Raw genomic sequence first — 18,255 nt, forward strand, 5'->3', positions numbered from 1 at the left:
TTAAGTAATACTGTATTTATTAAGTTCATAATTATTTTCTTCAAGTAATGCTTGAAAATATTTGTTGTTAATCATACTTATGATGATGAAACTAAAAATCTGAATGTTTGTGTTTTCACTGAAATGAATTTTTCTTACCTCTTTGTAGAAGTTTACTTCATTTCTGTAGAATTCTACCAATTTAAATGATTTTCTGTGGCAAATATTAGATGGTAAAGCTTTAATAACAACTGATACAGAACAAGCTTTAGAGCCATTATGTGATGTGCCTTCAATTCGTATTCTTCTAATGTCACTTGCATAGCAGTCTGCCTGATCAGCCATGGGAGACAATGTGTAGCTCTTAAGTGCTGCATCTGGTTGCCCACTCATGTCTTTTAATATATCAGTGAGAAAATGTTCCTTGAACATGGGTGAAATCTTCAGTAACTCTGTTTCTGTCCCAATGACTTCAGTCATAGTTTTGTGTTTAATTACAGCACCTGCAATTAATGTAACTCAAGGTTAATTTGTGCTAGCAATATATTTATTACATTGTTAAGGCCTTTTGAAAATACAGTGAGTGACTGAAAAATAACTGTTTACTTTCATTATCTTTACATGTCTGAAAAAATGACAAGCATTGTAATGCATCTGTTGACTTTTAATACCTTCTTTGCATCAATATTTCTGCTTATTAAGCCTGAATGGTAGAAAAGCACATCAGCTTTGCAAAGACATACCATTTAATTTCTCAAATTTTTGAAAAATTTGACTTCCGCATTAAAAAAAGTCCTTTTAAAAACAGACACAGCAGTGTTCTGAAACTATTTATATAACCTTTCTATCATCCAACTCTACAGTTAAATGCAGTAGCAGATTAGTACATCAAATAATTTCCAATTCTGTAAGAGGTTTGTATTGTTTCTCATTTTTTATGTGTATAATCTCACACATCTTGAAAATCCTATACATTCCAGTAACAATGGTCTGAACACTAACTGAAATACGTAGAATATTTTTCATATGTCAATGACTTTCTGAACTGTTCAATTTGTAGTGTCTAACATGAGTGTTGTCATGTGCTATTGCAGAAATAAGTGTCCGCATAGTGGGTGGTGGTGCAGTGTCACATGATTTAGTAAAGTCAACCACGCCTTTTAGTCCTTGTTTTGTTAATTCACATGTAATGATTGTTTGTTGTTACCTTAAGGTGCAAAATAGCTGAAGTCATAAGCACCCATGTCATAACTTAAAAAGGTCAATTATCAAAAGAATTTGAACTCAATAATACTCATAGAGCCGAATCAGCTGGAGTAGAGGAATAACTAAAAATAATCACTTCCCCTCTGAAAAGGTCGTTCATTTGGGTGAAAGTTACATTTCCTTCGCCATACTACTATGATGAATAAAAAGTAGAATGTGACCTAAAGTTCATGCTGTATCTGCTAAAATAATGGATAATTCAGGTGGCAAACGTACATTAAAACAAACGGTTAAAAATTGGAATTGGGTCAGAAAATGGTGCACTGTCAATGGTTGGTTGCAGTAAACAAAGAGTGGTGCAGGGTCTACATTTAATAAATGATGGTGACTGAAACACCAGTGCCCAATACACAGCCTAACTGTATCTTCTCGAGACAAGAGGGGTGAAAGGAAGTTGTCCAAGCCACTGGGAGGTGGTTTGTTTCCTAGTTTCCCATGGTCTGATAGCATATTGAGAAGACCAATGTTTTGGCCAGAATGACACCATGTGCCTATGTGTGACAACACAGAGATCATATGAAGGGACAGAACAATTAAAAGGCCTAGGCAGTCAGACCGCAGCCATGGCAGCAGCGTTAGCAGCTTCATTTACTGACACTCCAACGTGACCAGGGACCCACATGAACATCATACTGCCTCCACCACCAGACAATAAGTGGATTCATTGTATTACAGGAAGAGGGCACTAAGTGAATCGAACATAATACACAATTGAGAAACCTGTGTTGTCAAATGTACTTGGTGGCCCGATAGAGAGTGAAAAGCTCTGCAGTGAAAACTGAGCATTGCTTTAGAAGTTGGAATCTAAAATGTTTGTTACCAGTGACAGAGGAGTGTCCAACAACATGCTCCATTCTAGAGCCATCCGTGTAGATGAAGGTCCTGTCTCAGAGTTATGTGCAAAGTTCGAGAAACTTACAGTGGTAGGTTGATTCTAGAGTAATGTTCTTGAGAAGTGAACTAAATCCAAGATGAATGCACACCTCTGCATGAAGCCAAGATGGTGAAGATCTCTCACCCATCACACCTGATTATAACACACTGTACAGATGTGAAATGGAATGGCCACATAGGTTCAGTCATGGGTAAAGCAGGTGGTAGACTTTGGTTTATTGGTAGATTACTAGGGAAGCGCAGTCAGTATACAAAGGGGATTGCTTAAAAATCAGTCATGCGACCGGTCCTAGAATAGTTTTCAAGAGTGTGGGACCCGTATCAGATAGGACTAATAAGGGATACTGAATGAATACAGTGAAGTGCACCATGAGTGGTCACAGGTCAGCTTAATCCAAGGGAGAGTATCACAGAGATACTGAAGGAACTGTACTAGAAGATAGATGTAAACTATCCTGAGAAAGTCTATTAACAGAGTTTCAAGAACCAGTTTTAAATAGTGACTCTAGGAATATACTACAACCCCTGCATATTGCTCACATAGGGACCATGAGAATAAGATTAGAATAATTACTGCATGCACAGAGGGATTCAGACAATCATTCTTCCCATGCTCTGTACATGAATGGAACAGGAAGAAACCCTAATAACTGGTACAATGGGACATACCCTCTGCCACACACCTCATGGTGGTCTGAATAGTAGAGATGTAGATGTAGAATGTGGCAGGCAATGTAAAGTTAAGCTTCCGCAGCAGTAACTCAAAGCGCCCTCTGGGAGGCAACAAAGAAGTTGCACTTGTCCCGTATTGGCAATCAGTGATGTCACAAAAAAAGAATGCATAGGATGGATGAAAGGGAATAGAGGACAGGTGGCATGCTTATCTTCTGGGGAGAACACCATTCTGGTATGACAGGGGTAATTCAGCAGCATCATAGACACTCGTAATTGGGCTAGTATAGAAAGCTCCAGTGGCCAAACATATGCCTCAATGGCAGATTGTGTTGAGACGGTGTAAAATAGATGGTGTTATGCAGATGAATAAATTAGACACCCACAGTCCATTTTTGATTGGACAAGGGACTGGTTTAAGCAGAAGAGGATTTTCTGATCTGCTTCCCATGAAGTACCACTTAAAACATGTAGGATATTTAGAGAGAGGGTACAGCATGCTGCGAGGCAAGATTTGTTGGAGGACCACCAGAGTTTCCTATCGATTGTGAACCCCATGAATTTTGTGATTTCAACAAATGGAAGAGCAACAGGACCATCATGTAAGGGTGGTGAAAGAAACTCCTTACACTTCCAGAAATTCAGACAAGCGGTTTTTTCAGTGGAAAAGTGGAAGCCGTTGTCGATGCTCCACGACTAAAGATGATCGAAACATTGCTGAAGTCATAGCTCAAGCAAACAGATTCGCTGAGAGCTGCAGCAGATCGCAAAGTCATAAATGGAAAGAGAGTCTGAGATGGCTGTTGGGAGACAGTTCATGATAGGGTTAATTGCTGTGGCAAACAGGGCTACACTCAGCACAGAGCCCTTAGGTAACCTGTTCTCCTCAATAGAAGTGTTTGACAAAACTGAACCCACATGTACCTTGAAAACCTTGTCTTATAAAAACTCCCAAATAAAATGCGACAGGCGGTCTTGGAAGCCCCACATGTGCGTTCTACAGAGGATGCTCGTCCTCCAGCAATTATTGTAAGCCTTCTCCAAATCAAAAAACACAGCTATGTTTACATATCTTGTGTTTGCTTTTTGCTGTGTTACTGTTCTGGTGACTATGTTAACTAGTTCCCTTGGACAAAGAACCCTGTTTTCTGCAAAGGATCAGTACATTAAAATACAATAACTCTTTTCTATCTATTAGCAAGAGTGCCAATAGATGACACACTCACAATAAAGTTCTTACACCTCCAAACGAGTGTTTGATTGCCAGTTCTGGTTATGATCGCATCCAAGCAAAAGCCAATCAGCCAAAGTTGAGCAGAAACTGACAAGTGGTGACCGTGACATGATCCAGACATGGAAGGAGCTAAACAGCAACTGATTTGCATCGCATTTACAGCATGTCAGAAGAATCAGCTGTGTCAAGACTAGCAGTCCATTTGCCTCTGTTTTGGCCAATAACCCAGGTCTGCAGGATGCAGGGGTGGAAGCAAGTTGCTGCTACACTGGAATCAAGGCTGACGCAACAAATTTCAGCTTTGTAGTGAGCCAACTGGTTCATCACTTTATGCCTGAGTTGCAAGATGTCTTCACTACATCCCTTTGAGAAGCTCAAGACGGAATTTAAATGGAGAGTTGCTGCCTCACAGGACGATAGGATAAGCGAAATTCTTACACAAGAGGACACTGGAGATGGTAGGCTGTAGCAATATCTAAGGCATCTGCACAGCAAGGTAGATACAGTCACTGTACCAGACAATTTATTGTGCACTCTGTGGAGCAGTAGATTGTCACCATAGATAAAGGCAGTAGTGTCATCTAAAATGAACATGTCATTGGACACTATGGTGGAATTTACAGACAGGAAGCTATCGGCCATGCTCAGATTAGTGCTGTTGCGACACTGTGCAGCAGTAAAATGGCCTCACTGACAGTAGTTAGCACTGATAACAACACACATGCAGTAAACATGAAAATGTTATGCACACAAGTCAGCATGCTGTTGCCACAAAGCAGCACTGGAAACAACAGAAGGTACTACCCCAGATGTCTGAGAAGCCAATCTGCTAGCAATGCTACATATTCTCAGCGTGAGCAGCCTATGTGTTGATATCACTGGAGATTGGCGAGCAGGCATGAAAATGTGAAGTGATGTGCTTTCACTCGAATTCCAGTGGTGGTAAGTCATAGGTGCAACCAGTTGCCCATCACCATTTCGTCTCCTGTTCATTAGCAACAGAAGTTCTGGCCTGAAATTCCTGGTGCATACTGATTCAGATCTGAGTATCCTACCATGATCTCCAAAGCATCACTGCAGGCTGCCAACTGTCTTCTGTCTATTGACTGCCAACAGTTTGCCTGTCATGACCTACGGCAGCCAGAGGATGGACTTGAACTTAGGATTATGCCATCCATTCACTAGGAATTTTACTGTTGCAGACGTCACAGAAGCTATAACTGGCGCAGATCTCTTGGTACATTACAACCTCTTGCCAGATGGTCGACTGTATTTCTGGGTTAATTTTCACTGGGTTTCATCACAGTGCAGCCATACAAAGTGTGAAGCTGATGCCTGCAAAAGAGAATGAGTATGTTTCTCTACTAAGTCAGTTTCCAAATTTGACCATACAACCAGGACTGCCTAAGCTAATGCTACACAATACTGTGCACCATACTGAAATGAAAGATGGATCACCAGGGTCATGGAGAACTAGGAGTTTGGCCTTGGACCACCTCGCCATTGCTAGAGTGGAGTTTGACATTATGCCACAAGAGGGCAATATCAGACCATCGAGTAGTCTCTGGTTCTTCGCCTTACACCTAGTGCCTAAGACAGGTGAAGCCTGGCACCCCTATGGTGAATATTGTGCACTTAATTCGAGAACAGTGTTTGACCATTACCCTGTGCCACTCTTGTGGGACTACAATCATGCATTACATGGTGCAATGATATTCATTGTATTGGAATGTGCAAAATCCTATACGCAGATTCCAGTGACAAAAGAAGAAATTCCGAAGACCATAATTATAGAGCCATTTGGGCAGTTTGAAAGCACGAATATGATATTTGGATTACGGAACACACGGCCAACATGGCAGAGATTTATTGACTCTATCCTTCAAGGCATTCTGTTCTGTTTTTCATATCTGGATGATGTGGCCATGTTTACAACTACCCTATATTTAAGCATCTGGAGCATTATGACACCTGAATTTACTTTCTTGGGACACAGAATTCCATTTGCAGGCCCTCTATCTTTCACAGACAAGGTTGAAGCAATTCTGCACCTAAGTGGACCAACCAGAATTGAGGAACTGAATTGGTTTCTAGGTATATTGAACTTTTATCATTGTGTTCTACCTCACGCAGCAGAATTGCAGGAACCATTGATTGTGGTGCTGGTGTGACCTAAAGTGAAAAGTAGATCCCTAGTGTAATGTCCTGAGCTATGTGCTCTGCATTTGAGCCCACGAAATGCAGCATGTTTAATGCAGTGCTCCTTGCACATTCCAAGCTCAAAACGCCTCTAGCACTAGCAGTGAACACAAGCCAGACAGCTTTCAGCATGTTGTTACAACAATAGTCAAAGAGCTCATGACAACCACTGGTGTCTTTCTGTCCTCATCTCAGGGAAAGTGGATCACATATGACCGTGAGCTCTTGGCTATGCACAAAGCTGTTAAATATGTTCAACTGCTGACTGGGGCACAAATATTGCTGTGCTAGTATTAGTCTTAGTCGTAGAAAAGAGGAAATTTTATCAAAAGTCAATGAAGGTGCAGTTGGGCGTGGCATCTGAGGCCACTGGCAGGGTGTTGTACCAGTCGACAGCTAGTGGGCCAGGAAATGCAAACATGGCACTCGCGAATGCAGTGCAGTGCCGCGACAGTGGTATTGTGCACACGATTTGCTTTGTGTGAAGCAACAACGAGGCAGCTTGAAGTTATTGCGATATGAGGCAAGGTACTAGGCCAGAGCCAAGTGGCGATTTGTAGATGGCTGAGAGTGTGTGTGTTGGGGCTTATGCGTGCTCAACGTCGAGGTCATCAGCGCCCTGACACACATTAAAAGGAACGAATGTGGACAGACCTGATAAAACTGAAGCACACATGCAAAGAAAGCAGGAAAAGAAGGAAAATGCTACACAAGAAAGTAAAACGTAAGAAAAGGGAAAACGCAGCAACTAAGAATGCCACAGGAAATTGTCATTGGCTGGCCACTTACATAAAATATGGGCAAGCTTGTCACACAGTGAGCAAATTAAGATCCTCTCCCTAAAATCTTTGTAAAAACATTTGGCATGCCACAGAACTTTAAAACTTTAACCACATTTGTCCGAGTGTTGCCTAAAAGAGATGGCAGGTCCGCTGGCAAGTCAGCCGCGGCCCACTGGTCAGAAAATAAAACGCAATCCAATAAAACGTGGTGCACAGTGACCTGGATGTCACAAGCACCACACATTGGAGGGTCCTCTCGCTGGAGCAGGAAGCCATGCGTCATAGGGCTGTGGCCTATCCAAAGCTGAGTGAGGAGAACCTCGTCCCATCGACGGGGCTGAAAGGAAGTACACCACACACGCGTTGTGGGCTTGACTATACGGAGCTTATTGTTAGTCACTTCCAGCCACTCATCCTCCCACCGACACACGACTTGTGAGCTCAACAGCGAGGTGAGTGCGTGCAGGGGGATAGCACACTGAGATACTTGTGGATCAAGACACGCCTCCTTGGCTGCGAGATCTGCCCTTTCATTGAAACTTCCTGGCAGATTAAAACTGTGTGCCCGACTGAAACTCGAACTCGGGACCTTTGCCTTTCGCGGGCAAGTTCTCTACCAACTGAGCTACCGAAACACAACTCACGCCCGGTCCTCACAGCTTTACTTCTGCCAGTATCTCGTCTCCTACCTTCCAAACTTTACAGAAGCTCTTCTGCGAACCTTGCAGAACTAGCACTCCTGAAAGAAAAGATACTGCGGAGACATGGCTTAGCCACAGCCTGGGGGATGTTTCCAGAATGAGATTTTCACTCTGCAGCGGGCAAGTTCTCTACCAAGTTTGGAAGGTAGGAGACGAGATACTGGCAGAAGTAAAGCTGCAAGGACTGGGTGTGAGTCGTGCTTCGGTAGCTCAGACGGTAGAGAACTTGCCCGCGAAAGGCAAAGGTCCTGAGTTCGAGTCGCGGTCGGGCACACAGTTTTAATCTGCCAGGAAGTTTCATATCAGCGCACACTCCGCTGCAGAGTGAAAGTCTCATTCTGCCCTTTCATTCCCATCAATGCCGACATGCCCCGGAACCCAGCAGAAAGCCACCACCTTCCCCAGTCGCTGTAGTCGGAGGAGGGCATCCTGGATGGTCTGGACTATTTTATCTGCTGGATACAAACATTGCAATGAGTGAAGGGTGCTTAGTGAATTGGAACAGACAAGAAATTTAGGACAGGAAGAATGTCTCATCTGCTCCAGTGCCTGCAAGATCGCAGACAATTTGTATCAAAGACAGAAAGTCTGAGGGAGTCGGACCTTGAGGACACAATCCGGAGAAACAACAGAGCAACCAACGGAATCCCCTTGTTTTGACCCATCTGTAAAAACAGCTACATAGTCGTGGTGCTCAGATAAAATGGCAGAAAATGCTGCATTAAAAACGGTGGCAGGAGTGCAATCTCTCTTGTACTGCAATAAATCTAAAATCACTCCCTCTTCAGTAACCAGGGTGGCAGTCGGTTAAAACCCAGGATTTGGGGTTGTACAGACTCCACACTGAGGGACTCTAGCACACATTGCACACAGATCCCAAGCGGCAACATAGCCCGAGGACGGTGGGAAAAAAAGACGGTCCAGAGGTGGATGAGCAACAATATGGTGAGCAGGTGAGGTTGGAGCTGCAAGAAACTTACAAGCCTGGCACACCAGCAGGAGCTGCTGCCGGATGGTAAGTGGCGGTTCCCAAGCCTCAGCACAAAGGCTGGGTATGGGACTGGTCCGATAAGCACCCGTGGCCATTCGAATCCCAGCATAGTGGACAGCGTCAAGGATCTGCTAATAAGACGGCCTCGCTGACCCATACACTGTGCACCCTTAGTCCACCCGTGAACACACAAAAGCCCGATAAAACTGAAGGAGATGCGCCCTATCTGCTCCCCAAGACCTGTGGCTGAGGCACTTGAGGATGTTCAGTGCCTTCAGGGTTCTGGCTTTCAAGTCTTGTAGGTGTGGCCATGACAACCTGGAGTCAAAAACTAGGCCCAGAAACCGCACTGTGTCTCTAAAATGTAGGACAGCATCCCCCATATGCAAGGCAGCAAAGTAAAAAGACAAAGAGAATGATTAAAATGAACACAAACACACTTATCGGGAGAAAACCAAAAACCCGTCTTTGCAGCCAACTCCTCTAACCACCGCACTGTTAGCTGCAACTGACGGCTCACGGTTGCCACACTGGAGGAGGAACAGAAAACAGCAAAGTCATCCACAAATAAGGAGCACTGTACTGGACGCCTCACTGTAGACGTTATACTGTTGATGGCTATGGCAAAGAGGGTAAGACTTAAAACACTGCCCTGGGGGACACCGTTCTCTTGCTCAAAGCAATCAGACAGTGTGTTACCAACTCGGGTCTGAAAAAACCGCTGAGACAGGAAAGACCGAATGAAAATGGGGAGGCGGCCACGAAAGCCCCATTGATGCAGTTGTGCAAGAATACAGTGTCTCCAAGTAGTATCATATGCCTTACTGATATCAAAGAAGATACCGATACAGTGATACTGATGGAGGAAAGCCTGCTGAATAGCTGCCTCTAGGAGGGTCAGGTTGTCGACCATGGACCGAAATTGTCAGAATCCACACTGAGAGTGGCTAAGGAGCTGTCTGGTTTCTAACAGCCAGACCAGACGACGGTTAATCATTCATTCCAGGGTCTTTCCGACACAGCTCGTCAAGGCGATACTCTGATAAGTACTGGGACATCTGCGGTCCTTTCCTGGTTTGAGGAGAGGGATGAGCATTGCCTCCCTTCATGAGGTGGGGAACACTCATATCTGCCATATGAGATTAAAACGTTCGAGGAGGATTTCCTTTGACGCCACTGGCAGATGTCGAATCATGTAGTACCGGATGTGGTCATGACCTGGTGCAGTGTCAGAAGTCTCAGTAAGTGCCGATTTAAGTTCCCACATGGAGAAAGGGGAGTTGTAGGCCTCAGAACTGTTCGACCGAAAGTCCAAGTTTGCTCTTTCGACAGTCACACGGTAGCGAAGAAACACTGGATCCTGATTTGCAGTGGTAGTACTTTGTGCAAAATGCATGCTCTGCGCCAGCATCTGAGCAATGGCACTGGGCGTCGTTTGGAGGCATCCCTGGTTCAGGACTGCAGCTATTGGTAAACAGCGGTGTTTACCGGAAATCCTCAGGATGGCTTCCCATACTTTTGTGGAACAAGTGGAATGGTTGATGGAGTCCAGGAACTCCTGCCACGACCTTTTCTTGCTCTCTTTAATGACACGACATGCCCTGGCTCTCGCGATTCGAAAGGCGGTAAGATTGACTGCTGTTGTGCAGCATTTAAATCGTCAAAGAGCCGAATGGCTGAATGGCACTCTTCTGTCCACCAAGGCACAACGCACCGCTTAAGAGGGCCAAAAGACTTTGATATGGACAGGTCAGCAGCATGATGGATCACAAGTGTGATGTGATCCACCCATTCCTGTATGCTGTTGCGGTGGTCAAAGACAGCCAACCGACTGAACAGTGGCCAGTTAGCCCTGCCAATCATCCACGATGGTGGCCTCTACTCCAGCAATACACCATCCAGGAGATGAATGCGGATGGGGAAATGATCGCTGGAATGAAGGTTGTCAATGACCTCCCAGTGAACAGAGTCAGTCAGGGTTGGAGAGCAGAAAGATAGGTCAATGGCTGAGAATGACCCAGTAGCAGCAGAGAAATGAGTGGGAGTACCAGTGCTGAGGATGCACAACACTTGAGATGTCAGGAGGCTCTCCAAAACTCAACCTTGAGCGCAAGGAGAAGTGGAGCCCCACAGGACATGATGGGCATTGAAGTCACCCAGGAGGAGAAATGGGTGAGGGAGTTGTTCAATAAGATCTGTGAGAGCCTCTAAGTTCACTGAATCCAGAGGAGGTAAATAAAGGGAGCAAACGGTAAGCCTCCAACGTGAATGAACTTCAACTGCAACCATTACTGACAAACACGGCAACTCCACCTTTGGCCCTTTCCCCAGTCAGGTCATCCTTGCGATATAACATATAGCCCCTTAGTACAGGAGCATCAGATGGTTTTAAATGTGTTTCCTGTAAACACAAGCACAGGGGGGTGTTGCTGTGCTAGGAGTTTCAGTTCCTCCACATGTGTCCGGAATCCATTCATGTTCCACTGTACAATGGGAGCCATCTATCAGGGTGGGAGTATCTTCACCCTCACTTTCTGTCGGGGAGGAGAGCCCACAACAGGTGGAGGCTCAGTTTTGGGGTGAGATGATTGCCCCATTGCCTCTGAAGAGGAGTCGAGACAGACGTCAGAAAGAATGACATCAACATCAGCAGACTGTATAACTTCAGTCTCCTTCAGCGGGCAAGTCTTTACCTTTGGCTTAGATTTTTTGGTCTGAGGTGGCATTGAAACCAAAACCTCAGAAGCAGTAGGGGGTGTAGCAGCGCTGGGCAGTGCACAAGACTGGACCCGGGAAGAGGCAGGAAGGTCCATGACGTCAGCTACCACGGCCTGGTCAGAAGGCCGGGGGGGGACAGCAGGCTTTACAGGAACTGCAGCACACGTACATTGACAAATGCAGGTGCTAGTGCTGACACAGTAGCAACCTCCGTTTGTGTGGCGGCATCAGTTTTCGAGACAGGCTGTTTCAGAATGGAAGAAAAGGAGGCAGTGTACATGGGCAGTTGTTGCATGGACTTGTATATTTTCTTTGCCTCACCATATGGGAAGCGTATTGTGGTTTTAAGTTCCTGGATCTTCCGCTCCTCAGGGAAAACTCTGCATTCCATACTCCACACAGGGTGATCCCCAGAGCAGTTGACACACTTGGGAGGAGAGAGCAACCAACTCCCTCATGAGTGGCTTTACTACATTTCCCGCAAGTGGCTTCCCCTCTACAGCCGAGAGTAGTGTGTCCAAAGTGTTGGCATTTAAAACACCACATGGGGTTGGAGTAATAAGGCCGTACACTGAGACGCAGGAAACTTGTCTTCACATGCTCTGGCAATTTGGTGCTGTTAGAAGTAAGGATAAATGAGTCGGACTCCATGAGAGCACCATCCACCCGTTTCATAACGTGTTGCACGTCAACAATTCCTTCCCGGGACCATTCAGTCTTCAGTTCGTCTTGGAGAATGTCAACGAGATCTCTGCAAGTCACAACACCTTTGCTGTAGTGCAAGGTGTTGTGAAATTCAGTCTCTACCACAAACTCCCCAAGAAATTGTGCCTTCTGAAGGTTCTTGACTTGCTGGAAGCTAGATGTTTCAACCAACAAGGTTCCATTTCGCAAGCGCTTGACAGATGTTAAGGTGCCAGAAATGCCTTCTAAGCCTTTCTGTATATAAAATGGTGAAACTTTATCGAAACTCCCCTCTTTTCTTTTAATGATAAGAAACACATTCTGCGAAGCAGTTTGCATTCTGTTACCAGTAACTGAATCAGGACTGGCTACAAGGGCCCTCTTGTTGTACTGGGTGTTAGAACCTACCAGCGGCCCACCCTTTCCGCTGGGAGGAGAAGAATAAAAGTTCGAGGGTTCCATCTTGGTCCCACAAGCAGCTAGGGAAACAGAAGTCCACCTAGACAGAGCCCCAAGTGCCTAGGTAAGCCTTGTACAACTGAGGTGCAGCAAGTTCCCCAGAGGTTGCCCGCTAACGACTGTTCCACCTCAACAGCCATACATCTCATCAGCGCGCAGCACACTTTGAGATTGAGGGATTGTTTATAGAGGTTTATTCCATCCTCGCAATCCGGGCAGTCAAGCCACGATCCCCATTCCCTGAGACACACAACATTCCACCGCCGCACCGCTGAAGTATGCCCAGAGCTTACGGTGACAGGGGACTGGCGGCGCTTACCAGTCCCCAGCTCATGAACCCTGGGTTCGCCAAGCCCCTACCCAGCAAATGAATGCTGAGCCCCTGGGGGCTTGTAGATGGCTGATGTGTGGGAATTCATCCCTGCCATAGTTTCTGCCTCTCTCTGACACTACATCAAGAGCAAGGGGAAAAGCAGTTTAAATAGACAGGTACTTTCAGCTTGTAACGTCGAGGTCAGGTCAGTCGAGAGTCGGGTTGGACCTGTGCTGGTCTACGCTTATAGAGGCCAGTCTGGCAGCAATGTTGTAATTATTCTGTGTAACCTATTCTTTATTTCTATGTACTTGTTCAGGCTGTATTCCGCCTCTGGGGACACAACACAGGGACAGGACGGGATGGAACGGCAGCCGTGTACTTGGAGATTGCATGGTCGCCTGTAGGAGGGCAGTGACAGCGGTCTGCAGCGGGTCCAGGACGGGCCACGTTTGCTTCCCACCTGTCGTACCGGGGTCTGGGCGAGGCGTGCGCTGCAGGAGGTGTGGCAGCACCAGAATCGCCAGTGGGTGTTGCCATATGGCAAGCGCCACTAGCGGCAAGTTGTGGCACCGCATGAAGGAGGGTGCGGATTTGAGTCCGGTCCTGTCCTGGGAGCAGCAGTGGCTGAGGGCCACGAGTGGCCAGTACAACCACCTTCATCCCATGGTCAGACAGAGCAGGCCAAATGGGGCGGAGGGTGGCAGGGACCAGGGACTGTAACAGTTTTTGGAATCGCAGCCAGCTACACGGTGCAAAACGTGACGCTCGATGGCAGCGACTGGGCAAGTGCCGCAGACTTCCATCGTCAGGCGGTCTTGTTGACCGCAGCAGCGGTGTCGGCAGTCCAGGAATGCTGAGACGACCAGACTCGCGGGACAATGCTGCGGGCGGCACACCGACATCACGCTTCTGTGAATTATGTGAATAAAGCAATGCTTCTGAATACCGCTGTATCACTCTGCACTGCCCCTGGACACTATTGAACTTGCTCGGCCTCCTGACGAAAAGTGGTGCGGTGGGTCCCAGCTTCTGCTCAGCCATCTGGAGTTCCGGGTTCAACTATTGATGCCCCGCAACAATATTTACAATCTTCATGAATATAAACCATTGCCCTATGCACTTAAGCAGAACAGTATCACCTGCTCTCCTCACCAATATAAAGATCTCAAATTTATAAGACAATTCAGTACTGACATTAAACGCATTTCAAGCACTGATAATGTGGTGGCTGACTGTCTTTCACATGTCAACAGTATGAGAAGCCATATTGACTCTTCACACTGGACTGAGTACAGAAAGATGATGATGATGAACTCTGGATGTCCATCGACAATGCTACCTCAGCTTTATGACTGCAGCTCATCGACATTCCAGGAGAAGATGCCAGGCTGTACTGTGACATCTCACAGGGAAAACGTTAACTGTTACTTCCATCAGCATTCAGATGACGAACTTTTGACAGCATCCACAACATGTACCATCCATAAGTCCCCCCACCTTTTGTCTGATGCCTCAGTGCTTTGTTTGGCTGGTAATGGAAAAATAATGTTGAAATGGGTGCAGACATGTCTACAGTGCCAACAATGTAAAGTGTCTCACCATCTGCATGGGCCAGTTGGTGGTATTCTGATTGTAACCATATGTTTTTAAACATGTTTGTCTTGATGTAGTGGGACCACTTTCTCCATCCAACAGTCGACATTATTTATTGACCATGATAGATCGTTTCACCTGCTGGCTAGCGGCAGTGCCCATCGGCAGCAAAAAAAGTATGTAACCTGAGCAGAGATGGATGGGGAATTACTCTAGTGAAGATATGTGCTGCAAATGGAGAAATCCAGTGAGGTAACAACCTTTGCCAAAGCGAAGATTAGTATTATGCACAGACCGTGAATGAGTACCTCAAAAGTGGCAAAGCTGGTTGAATGTTCACGTGCTACTCTCATGGGCATCTATCAAAAGTGTTAGAAGGGCAGTGGAGCTACCACTAGGTGCCACGTGGCTGTACATTTACAACTCTTCACAGAATGTGGGGTCTGGAAGCTTGCCTGCTCTGTAAAATAGGATAAATGGCAATCTGTGGCATTCCTGGTGAAAGAGCACAATGCCGATGGATGCGTATGTGTTTCAGAGCACACCATTCAGCGCACATTGTTGAACAAGGGGCTCCGCAGCAGATGACTCGTACATGTTCACTTGTTGGCCCAGCAACATCATCAGTTATGATTGTAGTGGGCTCGGGATCATCGAGATTGGACTGTGTATCACTGAGTATATGTCAGCTTGTTGGATAAATTACATTTTTGCTACACTAGGTTGATGGTCATCCACGCAAATAGCTGTTTGAAAGAGGCACAGCACCATGGACACAGGCTGGTGGGAGCAGTATTGTGTGATGATAGACATTCTCTTGTGCTTGCATGGGAGCTACGGTGGTAATTGAAAACATGTCAGCTGTGGACCATCTGCATTTCTGTATGTTTGATGTCTTCCCTGATGATGATTTTATGTTTCAGCAGTATAATTGCCCCTGTCTTGATGTCAGACTCGTGTTAACAGTAGTTTAAGGAGCATGATAGTGAAATCACATTAATGTCTCGGCCACCAAATTCACCTCATGTGAATCCGATGGTTCCCATCTGAGTCACTATTGAGTGCCATCACTGCATACATGAATCAGCGGCCTGTTATTTACAGGAATCACATGGCTTGTGTTTAAAAAACCTAGTGCCATAGCTCCACAAGTCGACATCAACTGTAGAATCGATGGTATGCAGAGTTGCTGATCTATTGCATTACAAAGATGGCCCAACAAGCTATTAAGCACGTTGTCATAATGTTTTGGCTCATCAGTGTAAAAGACATGGAGCTGGTCTATGGAGAGACAGTGCATCTTCTGGATGAATTCAATAATGCCAATGCCCTGCATACATCCACACAATCCAGCCATAATTATAACATCATCTGAGGGACCATATTGCTCAGAACTGCTCTTCGAAAGCTTCCTCTCATGACACACTAGCTTTTTATGTGTTTAATGCTTACTCTGTTTATTCTTTTTATTCCTTATTTTGTGAATGTTTAAGTCTTGTGTCTGATCCTCGCTGTCTTACTGTTACTGGTAACAATGTTGACTAATTCCCATAAAGAATTCTATTTTCTGCAAAGGATCAGTACATTAAAATACAATAACTCATTTCTACCATTTAGCAAGGGTGTTGGTAGACGACACATCCGCCATAAAATTCTTACACCTCCAGATGAGTGTTTTCCAGTTCTGGTTATGAGCATGTCTAAGCAAACGTCAGTCAGCCAAAGTTGAGCTGAAACTGACAAATTTGTATTTCAGATTTTTAATGTTTACTGTTAACCTAATGGTGTATGAATAAAAATATCTCTTTTGAATATTTTCTAGCTCTAAACATGATGATTTATCTGGACACTTTCTGGACTTAACCATATTTTGACATAATTTCATCAGTAACAATTTCAAGCTTAAATGATTTCAAAGATATATAAAAAAGATGTACTTAGTATGTAGGCATGAAATCATGCTGAACTTGTAAGTGACACCATAGTCTAACTACAAAAATATACTGAGTAGATAGCCATCAATTCTCTGGAACATAAGTGTTCTTTCTGTTCTTTAGGACATGAAAGGTCAGACAAGTCACTGATTAAGTTATATGAAAAAGTTTTTAACTTCCCTCATGAATAAAAGGCATAAACAAACAAGTCTAAATACAGATTCATCAGGTCGACAGAAGCGTCCGATCCTACGCGTCGGCTTTGACCCGTGACGTAAGGGTGTTGTCGTGTGTGACGTCATGACGGCGCGGAGTTTGGTTTGAGTGTGGCTGTCTCCAGTTCTGTTTCATCTTATTTTATTTACTTTTCTGATCTGTTCGTTCTATCTCGTGAGATTTTTTTTTTTTTTTTTTTAATTTAAAAACACTTATTACTTATTTTAATTATGTTTCCTCCAATTTCTGTTTTAGTTTATTATATTTATCTTTCTGATCTGTTCGTTCTATCCCGTGAGATTTTTTTTTAAAAAGACAAAAAGCACTAATCAGCTACTGAAGCATCTTTATCTTCTATGGGTTGCAGGGGTTATGACCCCTGGGGAGGTGGGTGGGTATTCATGCATGGCTGTCTTCACTTACACGTTGTAGCTACGCAAGGCATCTAAATTTGTTTATATTTAGTTTGCCCCCCACCCAAAACACCCCATTTCCCGCGCTTGTCCCGTTAGTGTCATTAGGCTTCTTGTGGAAAGTATGTGTGTTTGTTTTTGTTTCCGCCATATTTGTGACGTCATGGGTCAAAGCAGACGGGCGGGATCGGACGCTTCCGTATTTCCGATTCAGCTACCTCCCTCCAGTCATTTCTCCATTTTTGGAAGGTAACCCATAACTGAGAAAGCATCCACATTTCTGAACACAGCTTGACAACTGTCTTCCAAATTGGCTTCCATGTTGGGTTCTCTAGGCAAATGTCATTGTGAAATATGTGGAGTGCACTGTAATCAGTTAGGCTTTGGCCTACAGAAAACAGAGTGGTGATCAGTTACTAGGAAACACAGTGCACAAAGTTTCTAATAGATTACCCATGTTAAAGTTACAATTTAACATAATGGGATGATGAAATAATGAACATTTTAAATTATTGGGACTTAAGGTAGTTAGAAGGTTTGCTTGGCACCTTCACATTTGAGATCTGATGCACAAACGGTGTATTATGAATCATGGTATTACTGGAAGGAAATAAGTATTGGACATCTCTTTCTAGAAAAATACCTTTTTCATGTTCCACATATTCACATATGAGAAATTATTGTACTCATATGGAAACATATGCTTGTTCTGTAAATCTGATATCAGTATCATTGCTTCCACCTTGTTACTGGTACACTCTTACCACCTCACAGTGAATGCCTTTGAAGTTGCGACCCCGTGCACAACCACAACACGCAAAATGTGAATTTTTATTATGAGTAGCCTACTACACATTAACAATGCAGCCATCTTTTATTGGATTCCCAATTATTCCAGCTCCATACAATACCACATCTGGATGGGCCTTGAGTGAAATGCACTGACAGTGTAATTACTATGCTCAAAACCACACAGTGATAAAATTTGAGTGTGCCATTGTTAAATGAGACACTGACTGCCATATTGACAACCATCATGTCACAACAATGGCAGACATAAGACAAACTATTGCTAGACTTTGAACAGATTCCTCTGTGAATTCAGATCTCAGTTCAGTAAATCAATATGTGACAACTGTGTCTAATAACAAAACATTTCACAAAACTACTGTGCCTACCACAAAGTGTTTTGCTCGAACATTTG

At 44.6% G+C, this 18,255-nt stretch overlaps 1 protein-coding gene across 3 annotated transcripts in view; it reads right to left on the minus strand.

Moving 5' to 3' along the window:
• LOC124616681 overlaps window positions 1-18,255 on the minus strand; it is a 63,047-nt gene that overhangs the window by 36,587 nt on the left and 8,205 nt on the right. For all 3 annotated transcript variants that reach the window (XM_047145011.1, XM_047145012.1, XM_047145013.1), the window contains exon 2: window positions 139-482. In XM_047145011.1, coding sequence (XP_047000967.1) covers window positions 139-459 — 321 coding nt within the window. In that variant the 5' untranslated portion in view covers window positions 460-482. The remainder of the gene's footprint in view (window positions 1-138; window positions 483-18,255) is intronic.

This window comes from Schistocerca americana, chromosome 5, assembly GCF_021461395.2.
Source record: "Schistocerca americana isolate TAMUIC-IGC-003095 chromosome 5, iqSchAmer2.1, whole genome shotgun sequence".
NCBI classification, from domain to species: Eukaryota; Metazoa; Arthropoda; class Insecta; order Orthoptera; family Acrididae; genus Schistocerca; species Schistocerca americana.